This window comes from Herpailurus yagouaroundi, unplaced genomic scaffold, assembly GCF_014898765.1.
Source record: "Herpailurus yagouaroundi ecotype Mexico unplaced genomic scaffold, PumYag 67793, whole genome shotgun sequence".
Taxonomy (NCBI): domain Eukaryota; kingdom Metazoa; phylum Chordata; class Mammalia; order Carnivora; family Felidae; genus Herpailurus; species Herpailurus yagouaroundi.
Window position 1 is genome coordinate 24,837,260 of NW_024420586.1, and position 13,309 is coordinate 24,850,568.

At 39.1% G+C, this 13,309-nt stretch overlaps 1 protein-coding gene across 6 annotated transcripts; it reads right to left on the reverse strand.

The window, feature by feature from the left end:
• Positions 1-509: 509 nt before the first annotated feature.
• On the reverse strand, positions 510-12,806 carry ZNF630 (zinc finger protein 630). 6 transcript variants are annotated; one of them, XM_040468741.1, is made up of 5 exons: positions 12,445-12,533; positions 9,630-9,734; positions 3,027-3,153; positions 2,702-2,797; positions 510-2,511 (listed from the first exon to the last, which is right to left on the reverse strand). In XM_040468741.1, exons 2-5 carry the CDS (start codon positions 9,642-9,644, stop codon positions 785-787), a joined length of 1,965 nt encoding a protein of 654 aa, XP_040324675.1. In that variant the 5' UTR covers positions 9,645-9,734; positions 12,445-12,533; the 3' UTR covers positions 510-784. The 6 variants fall into 6 exon arrangements, with proteins under 6 accessions (XP_040324675.1, XP_040324673.1, XP_040324671.1 ...); XM_040468739.1 differs by having other exon boundaries at positions 12,371-12,472; XM_040468737.1 differs by lacking the exon at positions 12,445-12,533 and adding an exon at positions 10,979-12,302.
• Between the last annotated feature and the right edge of the window lie 503 nt (positions 12,807-13,309).

Below are 13,309 nucleotides of genomic sequence, written 5' to 3' on the forward strand. Positions count from 1 at the left end.
CTGCCCCTCTCCCACTTGCACTCTGTGTCTTTCTCTCAAAAAAATAATAAACATTAAGAAATTTAAAAAAATAAAATAAAAATTGAGAGGAGAAAGAGAGAAAAAAATTAGTATTAGTTTACCTAATTAGGGAAAAAGAAATCACAAATACACACTATGAGAAATGATAGTGGAGAAATAACAATATGTGTCGAGGAAATTAAATGAATCATAGGAGATCACTTTGCTCAAAACTTCATAAATATATTTTTCTTTTTTCAAAATTTCACAAATCTATATTTCCTTGAGAAAATGGATGATTTTTATGAAAATTACAAGGATTCATATATCTATATCTATGTATTGATAGACATATCAACATAAATACATATATAATCTAAAGAGAGAAAATATGATGAAAGAAATAGAGAAAGATGACAATGAGATTGCTTTCAAATTATGCACCATACCCAAATAAATTCACCGGAAAATGCTACAAAATCTTCAAGCACCAAATAACACCAAAACTATGCCAATTATTCCAGATGTATTTATTCTGTGAGGTGGGGGGATACTTTGAATGTGAGCAAGTGCATTACATATTTACAGTGTTGAAAATATTCTGAGAGCCTGACCAGATCACCCTGTGGAGGAGTAATCAGAAATATGTAGGAATGTATGAATCTATTCCACAGTAAAGGAGGTGCCACATTTTTTTCATGTCCAATGTACCCAGAGGATTTCTGTTCAGTGTGAGTTTTTTCATCCATAGTGAGATCTGACTTCTGGGAAGACCTTCCCACAATCAGTACTTATATGAGGTTTCTCTCCTATGTTGGTTCTGATGTCCAGTGAAGTGTATGTGCTGGCAGAACACCTTCCCACAGTCACTGCAGTTGGAGGGTTTCTCTGCTGTGTGTGTTCTCTGATATGTGATCATCTGTGAATTTCGGGAAAAGGCCATACCATATTCAGCAGATTCAGTGGGTTTCTCCCTAGTATGAGTTCTTTGATGTACAGCTAGTGGAGACGTCTCACATAAGGCCTTTCCAGATTCATTACGTTCATATGGTTTCTCTCCAGCATGAGCTCTCTGATGTATAATGAGATGTGACTTCAGGGAAAATGCCCTTCCACACTCAGTACACTCATAGGGTTTCTCCCCTGTATGAATTCTCTGATGAATAATGAGGGGTGATTTCTGGGAGAAGGTTTTGCCACAGTCACTACACTCATAGGGTTTCTCCCCTGTATGAATTCTCTGGTGTATAATAAGAGGTGATTTCTGAGAGAAGGCTCTTCCACACTCTGTACATATATAAGGTTTCTCTCCAGTGTGAAGCCTTTGATGTCCAGTAAGGTGGGACTTTTGGGAAAAGGCTTTTCCACAGTCATTACACACATAAGGTTTCTCTCCTGTATGAATTCTTTGATGCCCTATGAGGTGGGACTGCTGGCAAAAGGTTTTTCCACATTCACTACACTTATAGGGTTTCTCTCCAGTATGTGTTCTATAATGGATGATGAGTTGTGTTTTCCGAGGGAAGGTCTTCCCACATTCAGTACATTCATAGGGTCTCTCCCCAGTATGAGTTATCTGGTGTATAAAAAGGTGAGACTTCTCACAGAAGGCTTTCCCACATTCACTACATTCAAAGGGCTTCTCTCTAGTGTGAACTCGCTGATGTATAATGAGATGTGACTTCTGAGAGAAGGCTTTTTGACACTCAGAACATTCATAGGGTTTCTCTCCAGTGTGGACTCTTTGATGAACAATGAAGGGTGACTTCTGGGAGAAGGCCCTCCCACACTTAGTACACTCATAGGGCTTCTCCCCAGTATGAATCCTCTGATGCACAATGAGGTGTGATTTCTCACTGAAGGCTTTTCCACAATCTCCACATACATACGGTTTTTCTCCAGTATGAATTCTTTGATGTATAATAAGTTGTGACTTCTTAATAAAGCCTTTCCCACACTCACCACAAACATTGGGTTTCTTACCAGCTTGACCTTTTTTATACTGAATATGGACTTGCTTATGACTGAGAAATTTTTCACATTGACCATGTCCACAAGGTTTCATGCCAGTGTAAATTTTCTCAGGTACAGAACAGGAATCACTGAAGCTAGGAGGGCTCCTGCATCCAAATCTCTCAATGGGGTTCTTTCTTGTATGGCTCCTATTACATATCAGTGAGTCTAAATTAGATTCCAAGTTCTTTTCACATAAATCAAAATTATGGAGTTTTTTACTTGAAGGATCAAGGTTTATGCACCCACCAAAACTGTTTCCAAGTGTGTTATATTTGGGGCCTTTCTCCTTGGTCAATGTTTCATGGTTAACGACTGTGACTTGCTTCAAAACTCTGTCTTGGTTTCCCTGATATTTATGTGTCTGACCATCAATACGCCAAACTTTTAAAAGGTAGTACAATGAATTATCCTTTGGGGCTTTTTCCAATATCTCTTTTTGAAATGAAAGTTCTTCAGAAATGATCTGCTGGGAAGAGTCAAGGCTTTTCTCCCTGTCTGAAAGAAGAAAAAGATAAAATCAAATAGAAACCCAAAATAAAACAGCAATGAACAGAAGTGCTAAGAAGGTGCTCATGTGGGATGGATGTTTTAAAGAAGGCCTGGTGAATTTTAAAGAATAAAAGAGGTCATTGATGTCAGAGAAGAAGAAAATACCCTCCCAGCCATCTATCCAATTCTCACTTACCTGAGTGGATACACCTTGACAACTCACTCTTCATGATCCATGGGTCCTCTTCATGTTCCAACTTGAAGATTATACCTGGACTTATACCTGAACACCCTGTTAAGGGGAAATTATTCAGAAATTCATAAAGAGAAGAAGCAATCTCAGGGGCCTCCCAGGAAAGATGGATCCTTAACTCACAAAAATAAATTCCAGATATAACAAAAATATAAACATAAAAAAACTATAAAGACCCTATTAATGGAAAATCATAAAGGTCATAGTCTTGACAGTTTGAAGAATGGGGAGGACTTGATTCATTGTTATACAGAGAATTTGCCCTTACCCACAGAGACCAGATGGCTGTAGATCTCCAGCATCACATCTCTGTGTAGGATCTTCTGAGCAAGGTCCAGATGCTGCCACTCCTCCTGGGTGAAGTCCACAGCCACATCTTCATAGGTCACTAGTTCCTATAACAGCACATTATGTACAATCTGCTCATTCTGATCATTTTTACCACAGCAACACCTGTAGGATAACTACTTATCATTTTGTGTAGCATACTTAATGAGAAAAACTTGGTAAGTTCTGCCATTAGCAAGAATAGTTGGTGGAACAGAATAAAGAGTCTAAAACTAGATGTGCAATGGAATATTACTCAGCCACCAAAAAGAATGAAATCTTGGAGCACCCTGGGTGGCTCAGTCAGTGAAGCATCCGACTCTTGATTTCGGCTAAGGTCATGATCTCACAGTTCATGAGACTGAGCCTCGCTTTGGGCTCTGCATTGACAGCATGGAGCCTGCTTGGGGTTCTCTCTCTCCTTCTCTCTCTACCCCTCGCCTGCTCTCTCTCTATCTCTCGCTTTCTCTCTGTCAAAATAAATAAATAAACAAACATTAAAAGAGAATGAAATCTTGCCATTTCAACAACATGGATGGAGCTACAATGTGTTATGCTAAGCAAAATAAGTCAGTCAGAGAAAGACAAATACCATATGATTTGACTCATACGTGGAATTTAGGAAACAAGACAGATGAACATATGGGAAAGGAAAAAATGAGAACAGAGGGAAACAAACCACAAGAGACTCTTAACAATAGAGAAAAAACTGAGGGCTGATGGAGGGAAGTGGTTGGGAGAAGGGTTAGATAGGTGATGGGTATTAAGGAGGGCACTTGTTGTAATGAGCACTGGGTGTTGTGTGTAAGTGACGAATCACTGAATTCTACTCCTGAAACCAATATTGCACTCTATGTTAACTATAACTTAAATTTAAAAAAAAGAAAAAAGATGGGGCGCCTGGGTGGCGCAGTCGGTTAAGCGTCCGACTTCAGCCAGGTCACGATCTCGCGGTCCGTGAGTTCGAGCCCCGTGTCAGGCTCGCGTCAGGCTCTGGGCTGATGGCTCAGAGCCTGGAGCCTGTTTCCGATTCTGTGTCTCCCTCTCTCGCTGCCCCTCCCCCGTTCATGCTCTGTCTCTCTCTGTCCCAAAAATAAATAAAAAACGTTGAAAAAAAAAATTAAAAAAAAAAAAAAAAAAAAAAAGAAAAAGAAATAAACAAATGAATTTTGAAAGTAAATAAATGCAGAAAAGAAAGATTGTTCAAAACTGGGTAGTTATCAGAAAAATGTAAAGTTAGACTCCTTATTTCATACTATACTCAAAAATAAATTTGAGATATAACAAAAATTTAAACAAAGAAAATCAGAAGACATAAAAATAAAGACAGGAGAGATTCTAAAAATAATTTTAAAGTGGAGAAAACTCTTCTAAGTAGGCATGCTACAAGACCCAGATGTCACAAAGGAAAATACTGATAAATTTGATTACTTTATGTATTTCATAGCAAAATATACCATAAACAAATTCAAAGGACAAGCAACTACCTGAGGAGTATATATATGCACAACACATAAGATGGACAAAGAACAAATTTGCTCAATTTATAGAGCTCCTACAAAGCAAAAAGAAAATGACTAACAACTTAACCTTTTAAAAAATAATCAAAGGACATTACTGTCAATTCAGAGAAAATAAAATGCAAATGGCTTCTAAACATGTAAAATGGTGTTCAACTTCATTCACATGAAGAGAAATGCAAATTAAATCAAAATATCATGTTTTTCTTACATAATATCAAAGTTTAGAGTTTGATAAGTCACTAAGATGGTGAAGATGTAAAAAAAAAGTAGCACTCAAATTGCGAGTATACACTGGTACAATATATTTTGAGGGCAATTAACTTATAATAATTTAACAATATCCATCAAAATCTTATTTTTAATATAATTGATTGTCAAATTGGTTTCCATACAACATTTTGTTATCATCCCAACAGGTGCCCTCCTCAATGCCCATCACCCACTTTCCCCTCTCCCCAACCCCCTATCAACCCTCAGTTTGTTCTCAGTATTTAAGAGTCTCTTATGGTTTGCCTCCTTCCCTCTATGTAACTTTTCCCCCCTTCCCCTCCCCCCTGGTCTTCTGTTAAGTTTCTCAGGATCCACATATGAGTGAAAACATGATATCTGTCTTTCTCTTCCTGACTTATTTCACTTAGCATAACACTCTCCAGTTCCATCCACGTTGCTACAAAAGACCAGATTTCATTCTTTCTCATTGCCAAGTAGTATTCCATTGTATATATAAATCACATCTTCTTTATCCATTCATCAGTTGATGGACATTTAGGCTTTTTCCACAATTTGGCTATTGTTGAGAGTGCTGCTATAAACATTGGGGTACAAGTGCCCCTGTGCATCAGTACTCCTGTATCCCTTGGGTAAATTCCTAGCAGTGCTATTGCTGGGTCATAGGGTAGATCTACTTTTAACTTTTTGAGGAACCTCCACACTGTTTTCCAGAGTGGCTGCACCAGTTTGCATTCCCACCAACAGTACAAGAGGGTTCCTGTTTCTCCACATCCTCTCTAGCATCTATAGTCATCTGACCAGCAATTCCATTTCTAGAAATTATTCAACACATATATGTAAGCAAAAGAACATGTGTGATGTTACTTCACTACAGTACTATTTATAATAGCAAAATAATGCAGACAACTTTATGGGGGATTGGATGAATTGTGCTTCAATCTGCATAAGAGAATTCCATATACAACCATAAAAAGCAACAAAGATCGCTATGCAAAAATCTCTAAGATATATGGTTAAGTGAAAAAAACATCCATCTATTCAGCAAGCAGTTATTGAGATCCCACTGAATACCAGGCATTTTTCTAGGAACTGGGGATACAGCAAAAAAGAAACCTGACAAAAATATCTTTCTTCAAGTATCTCATATTCTAGTGAGAGAAGACAGCCAACAAGGCTGAGTGAGAAAATGACATATAGCCCAAAAAAAGTTTTTAATGTGTACTTCAAAATTTGTATCACTCATATACAAAAAGCTCTTAGAAATCAATGAGCAAAAGACAAAGACAGAAAGGGAGTTTTACAGAGAAATTTTTATTTTTTTAATTTTTTTTTAATGTTTATTTATTTTTGGGACAGAGAGAGACAGAGCATGAACAGGGGAGGGGCAGAGAGAGAGGGAGACACAGAATCAGAAACAGGCTCCAGGCTCTGAGCCATCAGCCCAGGGCCTGACGCGGGGCTCGAACTCACGGACCGCGAGATCGTGACCTGGCTGAAGTCGGACGCTTAACCGACTGCGCCACCCAGGCGCCCCTACAGAGAAATTTTTAAATGGCAAATAAATATGTGAAAAAATGCCATATTTCATTTAATGATTAATGAAAAGCAAATGAAAATAAGATACAATGCTCAACCATAAAAATAGTAAGAATGAAAACCACTGAAGCTATTTGGTAGTCAGAGAAGTATTTGGAAATGGGCCTTTTTATAAGTGATTTGAAGCCACATGTAGAAGCTTATTACATAATATCAAAATGCAATTTGAAAAATACCCTTTAAATTTTAAACATGCTTGCTCTGTAACCTAGCACTCTCATGTCCAAGAATTTGGTCTATATAAATATTTGAGAAATATACAAAGATATGTTGATAAGGTTGTTCCCTTATTTGTGACTTCACTACTTTAGAGTATTGGTGAGACTATGTACTACCCATGCCTCAGCTTTTTTCTCTGAAGAATGGGGATAAATAATAGTATCTAACACAAAGTAATTCCATTATGTTTTATTATAATGGTGTCAGGCACACAGTAGGCATTCAATAAACGGTAGCTGTGATTATTCTTATTCTTTAAAAAAATTTTTTTTAATGTTTATTTTTGTGAGAGAGAGAGAGTGCAAGCGGGAGAGGGGCAGAGAGAGAGGGAGCCGCAGAATCTGAAGCAGGCTCTAGGCTCTGAGCTGTCAGGATAGAGCCCGACATGGGGCTCAAAGTCACGCCCGTAAGATCATAACCTGAGCCAAAGTAGGATGCTTCATGGACTGAACCACCCAGGCGTCCCTATTCTTATTCTTATTTCCATTAGACATCAAAGAAAAAAAAAACAGAAATAAAAGAATCCACAACAAGGGGCTGGTATCCTGCAAACATTAAAAGAACAATAAAAAGATACTATGAACAAAGTGCCTGGGTGGCTCAGTCAGTTGAGTGCCAGACTCTTGATTTCAGCTCAGGCCATGATCTCTGGGCTCATGACATCAAGCCTTGCATCGGGCTGTGTGCTGACAGCACAGAGCCTACCTGTGATTCTCTCTTTCTCCCTCTCTCTTTCTGCCCCTCCCTTGCTCACGCTTGCACACGTGCTTTCTCCCTCTCTCAAAATAAATAAATAAACATTTAAAAAGATACTATGAACAATTTTATTTATAAATAAAGTTTATTTACAATGCAGATTGCAGGACAGCAGGGTATGGTACGCATGCCAAATCTGGCCCACAAGCACAGGATGGTTTTTACACTTTTATTTATTTTTTTTTTTTATTTTTTAACATTTATTTATTTTTGGGACAGAGAGAGACAGAGCATGAACGGGGGAGGGGCAGAGAGAGAGGGAAACACAGAATCGGAAACAGGCTCCAGGCTCCGAGCCATCAGCCCAGAGCCTGACGCGGGGCTCGAACCCACAGACCACGAGATCGTGACCTGGCCGAAGTCGGACGCTTAACCGACTGCGCCACCAGGCGCCCCGGTTTTTACACTTTTAACTGTTGAAGAAAAAAGTGAAAGGAGAATATTTTGTGGCATGTGAACATTGTATGAAATTCAATTTTCAGTGTCCATAAATAAAATTTTATTGGATTACAGCCATGTTCATTGGTTTACATATTGTCTACAGCTGTTTTCAACCTACAAAAGCAGAACTGAGTAGTTGCAACAGAGACCATATGGCCTACAAAAGCTGAAGTATTTCTATCTGGCCCTCTACAGAAAAAGTTTGCTGACCTCTAACTTAGACAAACTGGACAAATTACTTGGAAATCACAAGTTAACAAACCCAACATACATAGAAATAGAAAAGCTGGATGGTATTGTATCTTTTAAATAAATCAAATTCATAATTAAAAACTTAACCACAAATAAAACTCCACACCCTGATGACTTCACTGGAGAATTCTTCCTAATTTTTAAGAAGGAAATAATACTAGGGTGCCTGGGCGGCTGAGTCGGTTAAGCATCCGACTCTTGGTTTTGGCTCAGGTCATAATCTAATGGTTAGTGCGTTCGAGCCCCATATTGGGCTCTGGACTGTTGGCGTGGAGCCTGCTTGGGATTCTTTCTCTGCCCCTCCCCCAGTTGCTCTCTCTCTCTCAAAATAAATAAATAAACTTAAAAAATTAAAAAGAAGGAAATAATACTAATTTTACCCAAACTCTTTCAAAGAATACTTCCCAACTTGTTAAATAAAGCCAACATAACTGTGATGCCAAAACATGATAAGCACAATACAAAAAAAACACAACCATGTCTCATGAACCTAGGAGTAAAAATTCTCAACAAAATATTAATAAAAGACTGACTCGATGATGATGATGATGATGATGACAAGAATGGTTGGAGATTAACCATAGATAAAACAAGATTGGCCACTGGTTGATAATATTTGCAGCTGGGTGATAAGTACAAAGGGGTTCACAAAAATCAACTTTTGTGTATGTTCAAAACTGAAACTTTCCATAATAAATTATGTAAAGTTTGGATTTATTGGAAATGTTTTATCAATACACTTTTTTAAAGTTACAGAAGATATAGTTTGTGTAGAAAAAACACATGAAAATAATAAAATCACTCACACACATTTACATATATACATCTACACACATAGGGATTATATGTATAAAGAGTGGAAAGGTCATCCCCAAACTGCATAATACTAGTTATGCCAGGGAAGAAGGCAAAAATTAGATTTCAGACATATTTCCCTTTCTTCCTAAATTTTACTTTGTAATATTATGTACATTCTTTGCACCATGTATATACTACCCTTGCAAAGAAAGGATAAAAAGGCATAAAATGGAAGAGTAGAGAAGGAACTGGCCTTGAGTTGGGGCATGATCCCACAAACTATGAGATGACAGTGAAGGAGCCATGGAAAACCAGGCTCCAAGCCTCTGCCAGAAAACTTTAACTAAAAATAGCCTCTTTGAAACAACTATTGATGATACCACACTGTGCTGAAAACGGCTGGCCTTTAGGAAAACTCAACAATAACATTTCTTAAGCTAAAGTCTCAGAAATCTTGACTTGAGGAGATGGATTGATGAACTGCTTTATCTTGATGGGGAATGCAAATCATCTAAAGCATCCTGTTTGCCATTTTCACTGTGGTTGCCAGGAAGCTTGAAGATAAAATGTTTATCTCATTTTATATCAAATATGGCCAGATATCTTCACAGCAACTTCACCTGCATCTTAATCTTCTATTCTGTCTAAATTTCTCTAATTCATGTGTTCAATGTATTGTCCTTTTTCATTTTATTGTGGGAAAACCAAGTGGGAAACAAACAACCTACCTGGGACTCCATCATTTTCTGTTTCTCTTTGGAAACCAATTGGGGGTGGGGTGGGGGTACAGAAGAGTCTTCAGAGACCAGGCTGTATTAATCACTCTTCAGTGGCTGAATATAAAATGCATTACTTGTTAATTCATTGGTAATTGTCTTTGTCATCTGACCAGCAATGCCACTTCTAGAACTTTTTCTTAAGGTAATAATCATGGATGTGTGCAGAGACTTAACTGAAGGAAATTTCATCACAGATTTGTCTTTAACACCATAATTTTGAAAATAATCAAAATGCCTAATCACTGAGGGCTGAGAAAATAAGTTATGGAACCTCCAAGAGATGAAAAGGCAGGTGACCATTTAAAGTAACACTAGAGACAATTAAGAGGTTCACGAGATACAGAAACCAAATGTAAAGTATGGACCTTGTCTGGACCTTAATTTAAAAAGACAAAAAAATCTTTGAGATAATCATTAAATTTTGAGTCCTGACTAGATATTTGATGATATTAAGAAATTTAACCAATGATGATCAGAAGTTATTACTGTTATTTTATATTGAATATATAAAATTCAAGTATTGACCTTGAAGTCCTTATCTTTTGTATGAAATGGTATATCTGGGCTTTGTTTCAAAATAATAACAACTATATATATAAAGATTAATTGAACTATACATTTAATATTTGTGCATTTTATGTTATCAATAACAAAAAACAATCTGGAAGAAAGAAATAAATGGGTGGTCTAGATTAGGGGTTGGCAAACTTTCCCTGTAAAGAGACAGACAGTAAATATTTCAGATTTGTGAAGCCTATGGTCTTTGTTGCAATTATTCAGTGATTGAAAGCAGCTATAGACAATGCATAAGCCAATTCTGTTTACTGGCTGTGTTCCAATAAAACATCACTTATGGACACTATAATTTGAATTTTATATCATTTTCATATGTCACAAAATATTCTTCTGATTTTTTTCCAAACATTAAAAAATGTGAAAACCATTCATAGTTTACAGCTGTATAAAAACAGCAGCAGGCCATATTTGGCCCACTGCCTAGAGTTTTCCATCCCCTGGTCTAGGTGAAACAACAGTGGCCATGAGTTGATGATTGATGATACTGGGTGATGTGCATAATGGGGTTTATTATATAATTCCCTATATTTTGCTGAATGTTTGAAAATTTTCATAGAAATATACTTAATAGTATATGGAAATAAAGTTAATAGCATGGAAATACACCTGCAAAATGAAGAAGAGGCCGACCACAAGATCACACTCCCAATTGTTTAATAACAACAAACATCTGTTCCCAAAGATATCACAGTGGTTTGTGGCCATCCAAAGTTCAACCCTACCTGACAAAATCTTATTTGTTGGTATCTAATTTCTTTCATTGGATTTTCTTGGGTATCACATGAGTAGAACTGACCTTGAATTCATGGAAGATCCATGAAATATATACAAGATCAGTGCTACAAAACCATAATGAATAGATAATAATTGGGTATTAACTCACTTAAATATCATCCCAAGCCTCAAAGGATAGACCCTGCTATTATCCTCATTTCACAGTGAAGAAACTGAGGCCTAAAGAGGTTTAGTGACTTATTCATGATCACACAGCCAGTGACTAGAGGGTGAAGTGGTGGGAAAACAAAAAGCAGAGAACTCCTCCCTAGCTGTCATGGCACCAAAGTTTTCAGAGATGCGACTCTGCTTCTGAATGCCCTAGAAATTAATTCTCCTCCTAAATTACAGAGGGCATTGTCTGGTTGTTAACTTGAGAATAACAAAACTCTAAATTTACATTGTGCTTTACAGCTCAAAGTTAACTTAAAACCTTAACATTCAAAGCCACAACACGGAAGAGAGAAGCCAAAAATCAATGAAATATTTGCAAAACACATATCACTGATAAAGGAGTAGTATCAGAATATATAAAAACAAGTTCCACAAATCAATAAGGAAAAGGCAGACATTCAATAGAAAAAGGAGCAAAAGATCTGAACAGGTGCCTTACAAAAGAGGATCTAAGATATCAAAAATATATGAAAAAGCAGTCATCAGGGAAATAAAAATTAAAGGCCCAATGTATGACTCCTCCATTGGAATGTTGATACCACAAGGGCCGGAATTTTTGTTTATTCTTGGATGTACTATCCATCTCAAAGAGCCACCCATCATGGACCTCACAGAATCTCAACATTGACCCTACACATTCTAATTCCTGTCTCCATGGACCCTCATCATTCACCCTAAAGACCACCCCATTGCTCACCCCAGATCCCCCATCATTCACCCAACAGATTCTCCATCACTCATCCCACAAACCCCTTTCACTCACTCCCTTGAAACCCTACCATTCACCCTACAGACACTTTTGCTCACTGCACAGACTCCCCTATCGCTTCCATAAACCCCTCATCGAATATCCCACACAGTCTTACAGACTCCCCTCCCTATCACTGTTTTCCACATCATTCAGTCCAAAGGACCCCCTCATTAGTCCTTCCACATGTCCCCATCACTGACCACACAGACCCGCATCACTTAACGGGGCCCCTCACCCTGGCTCTGCTCTCAGGACCCCAAAGCTCCTTCTCAAGACGAACTTGGCTCCCTGCTTGCACAAATGGGCTCAACATCCCCCGAAATTCCCTTTCCCCTCCAGCCCTCCTTGGTGGGTCTGGTTGACGCTTTAGCTTATCTTTCGCATGCCCAGAAACAGCCTCCAAGCCGAGCTCTACCAGTAACAAAAATGGCGTCATTCGGTCTGTGCCAGGAACAACGTCGCCGGCCAGGAAAACGGCCAGGGCCTCACACTGCCTCTTGAGGCTCCCATTCCAGCCAGAAGAGATACGCGTTTTGGAGTCCAGGAAGTCCTCGTGATATTTCCGAGGCAGGGTATTCGGAATTGGTGCTTCGAAAGCAGTGTGAGGCTCCAATGTGTAGCGACTGTTCCGGGCGGGTAAATGGGCGTTCCCGGCCATCGGCAGAGGCACTGCCAGAGCAAAGGCGTGGCGACGTGCGGGTAGGGGTGTTAGGAGGCAACCCGGTCCTGGGAGCGGGGCGGGAGGGAGTGGTAAGGCCGGAGGGTAGAAGCACCGCCTGGGAGATTGCTCTGCAGAAGCCTCATTTCTAAAACATCTGGAGAAAGTGAAGAGTCTTTTTACATAACGTATTCTCTCGTTAACACACCCGGCCCACCTCTAGCAGCCTAGGGTTGTTGCCCTCCGGCCTTCCTATTGTTCCTTCGAAGGGGCAGCGCCCCCTCCCCTTGTGTCACTCAAGGCTCTGCCTCGCCGCGCTCCTAGTCTTCTATTGGCTCCTTCGAACACAGAAGGTCCTCCCTCTCTTGTCACTCACGGGCCAGACTTTCTGCCAGGGTCCCTTAAAGTGGGCAGATGTGGCCTTTTGTAGCCCAATATGAAAGCTAAAAGAGAGGGGGCACCTGGATAGCTCAGATCATTGAGCATTGGACTTCTGCTCAGGTCATGATCTCACAGGTTCGTGGGTTCCACAGCCCCGCTTTGGGCTCACTGCTGTCAGCACAGAACCCGCTTCAGAGGATATCTCTCTCTCTCTCTCTCTCTCTCTCTCTCTCCTCCTCCTCCTCCTCCTCCCCCGCTTGCACTGCCTCTCCCAAAATAAATAAATAAACTTTTTTAAAAAACTGAAAGAATTAA

Excerpts from the sequence above, each read along its gene's own strand:
- ZNF630 (XM_040468735.1), bottom strand. The coding sequence starts at position 12,613 with ATGGCCGGGAACGCCCATTTACCCGCCCGGAACAGTCGCTACACATTG. Across the intron at positions 3,154-12,190 it reads GTCCTGAGAGCAGAGCCAGG|GAACTAGTGACCTATGAAGA; the intron begins GTGAGGGGCCCC and ends GTGCTGTTATAG. Across the intron at positions 2,798-3,026 it reads CAGCCATCTGGTCTCTGTGG|GGTGTTCAGGTATAAGTCCA; the intron begins GTAAGGGCAAAT and ends TCCCCTTAACAG.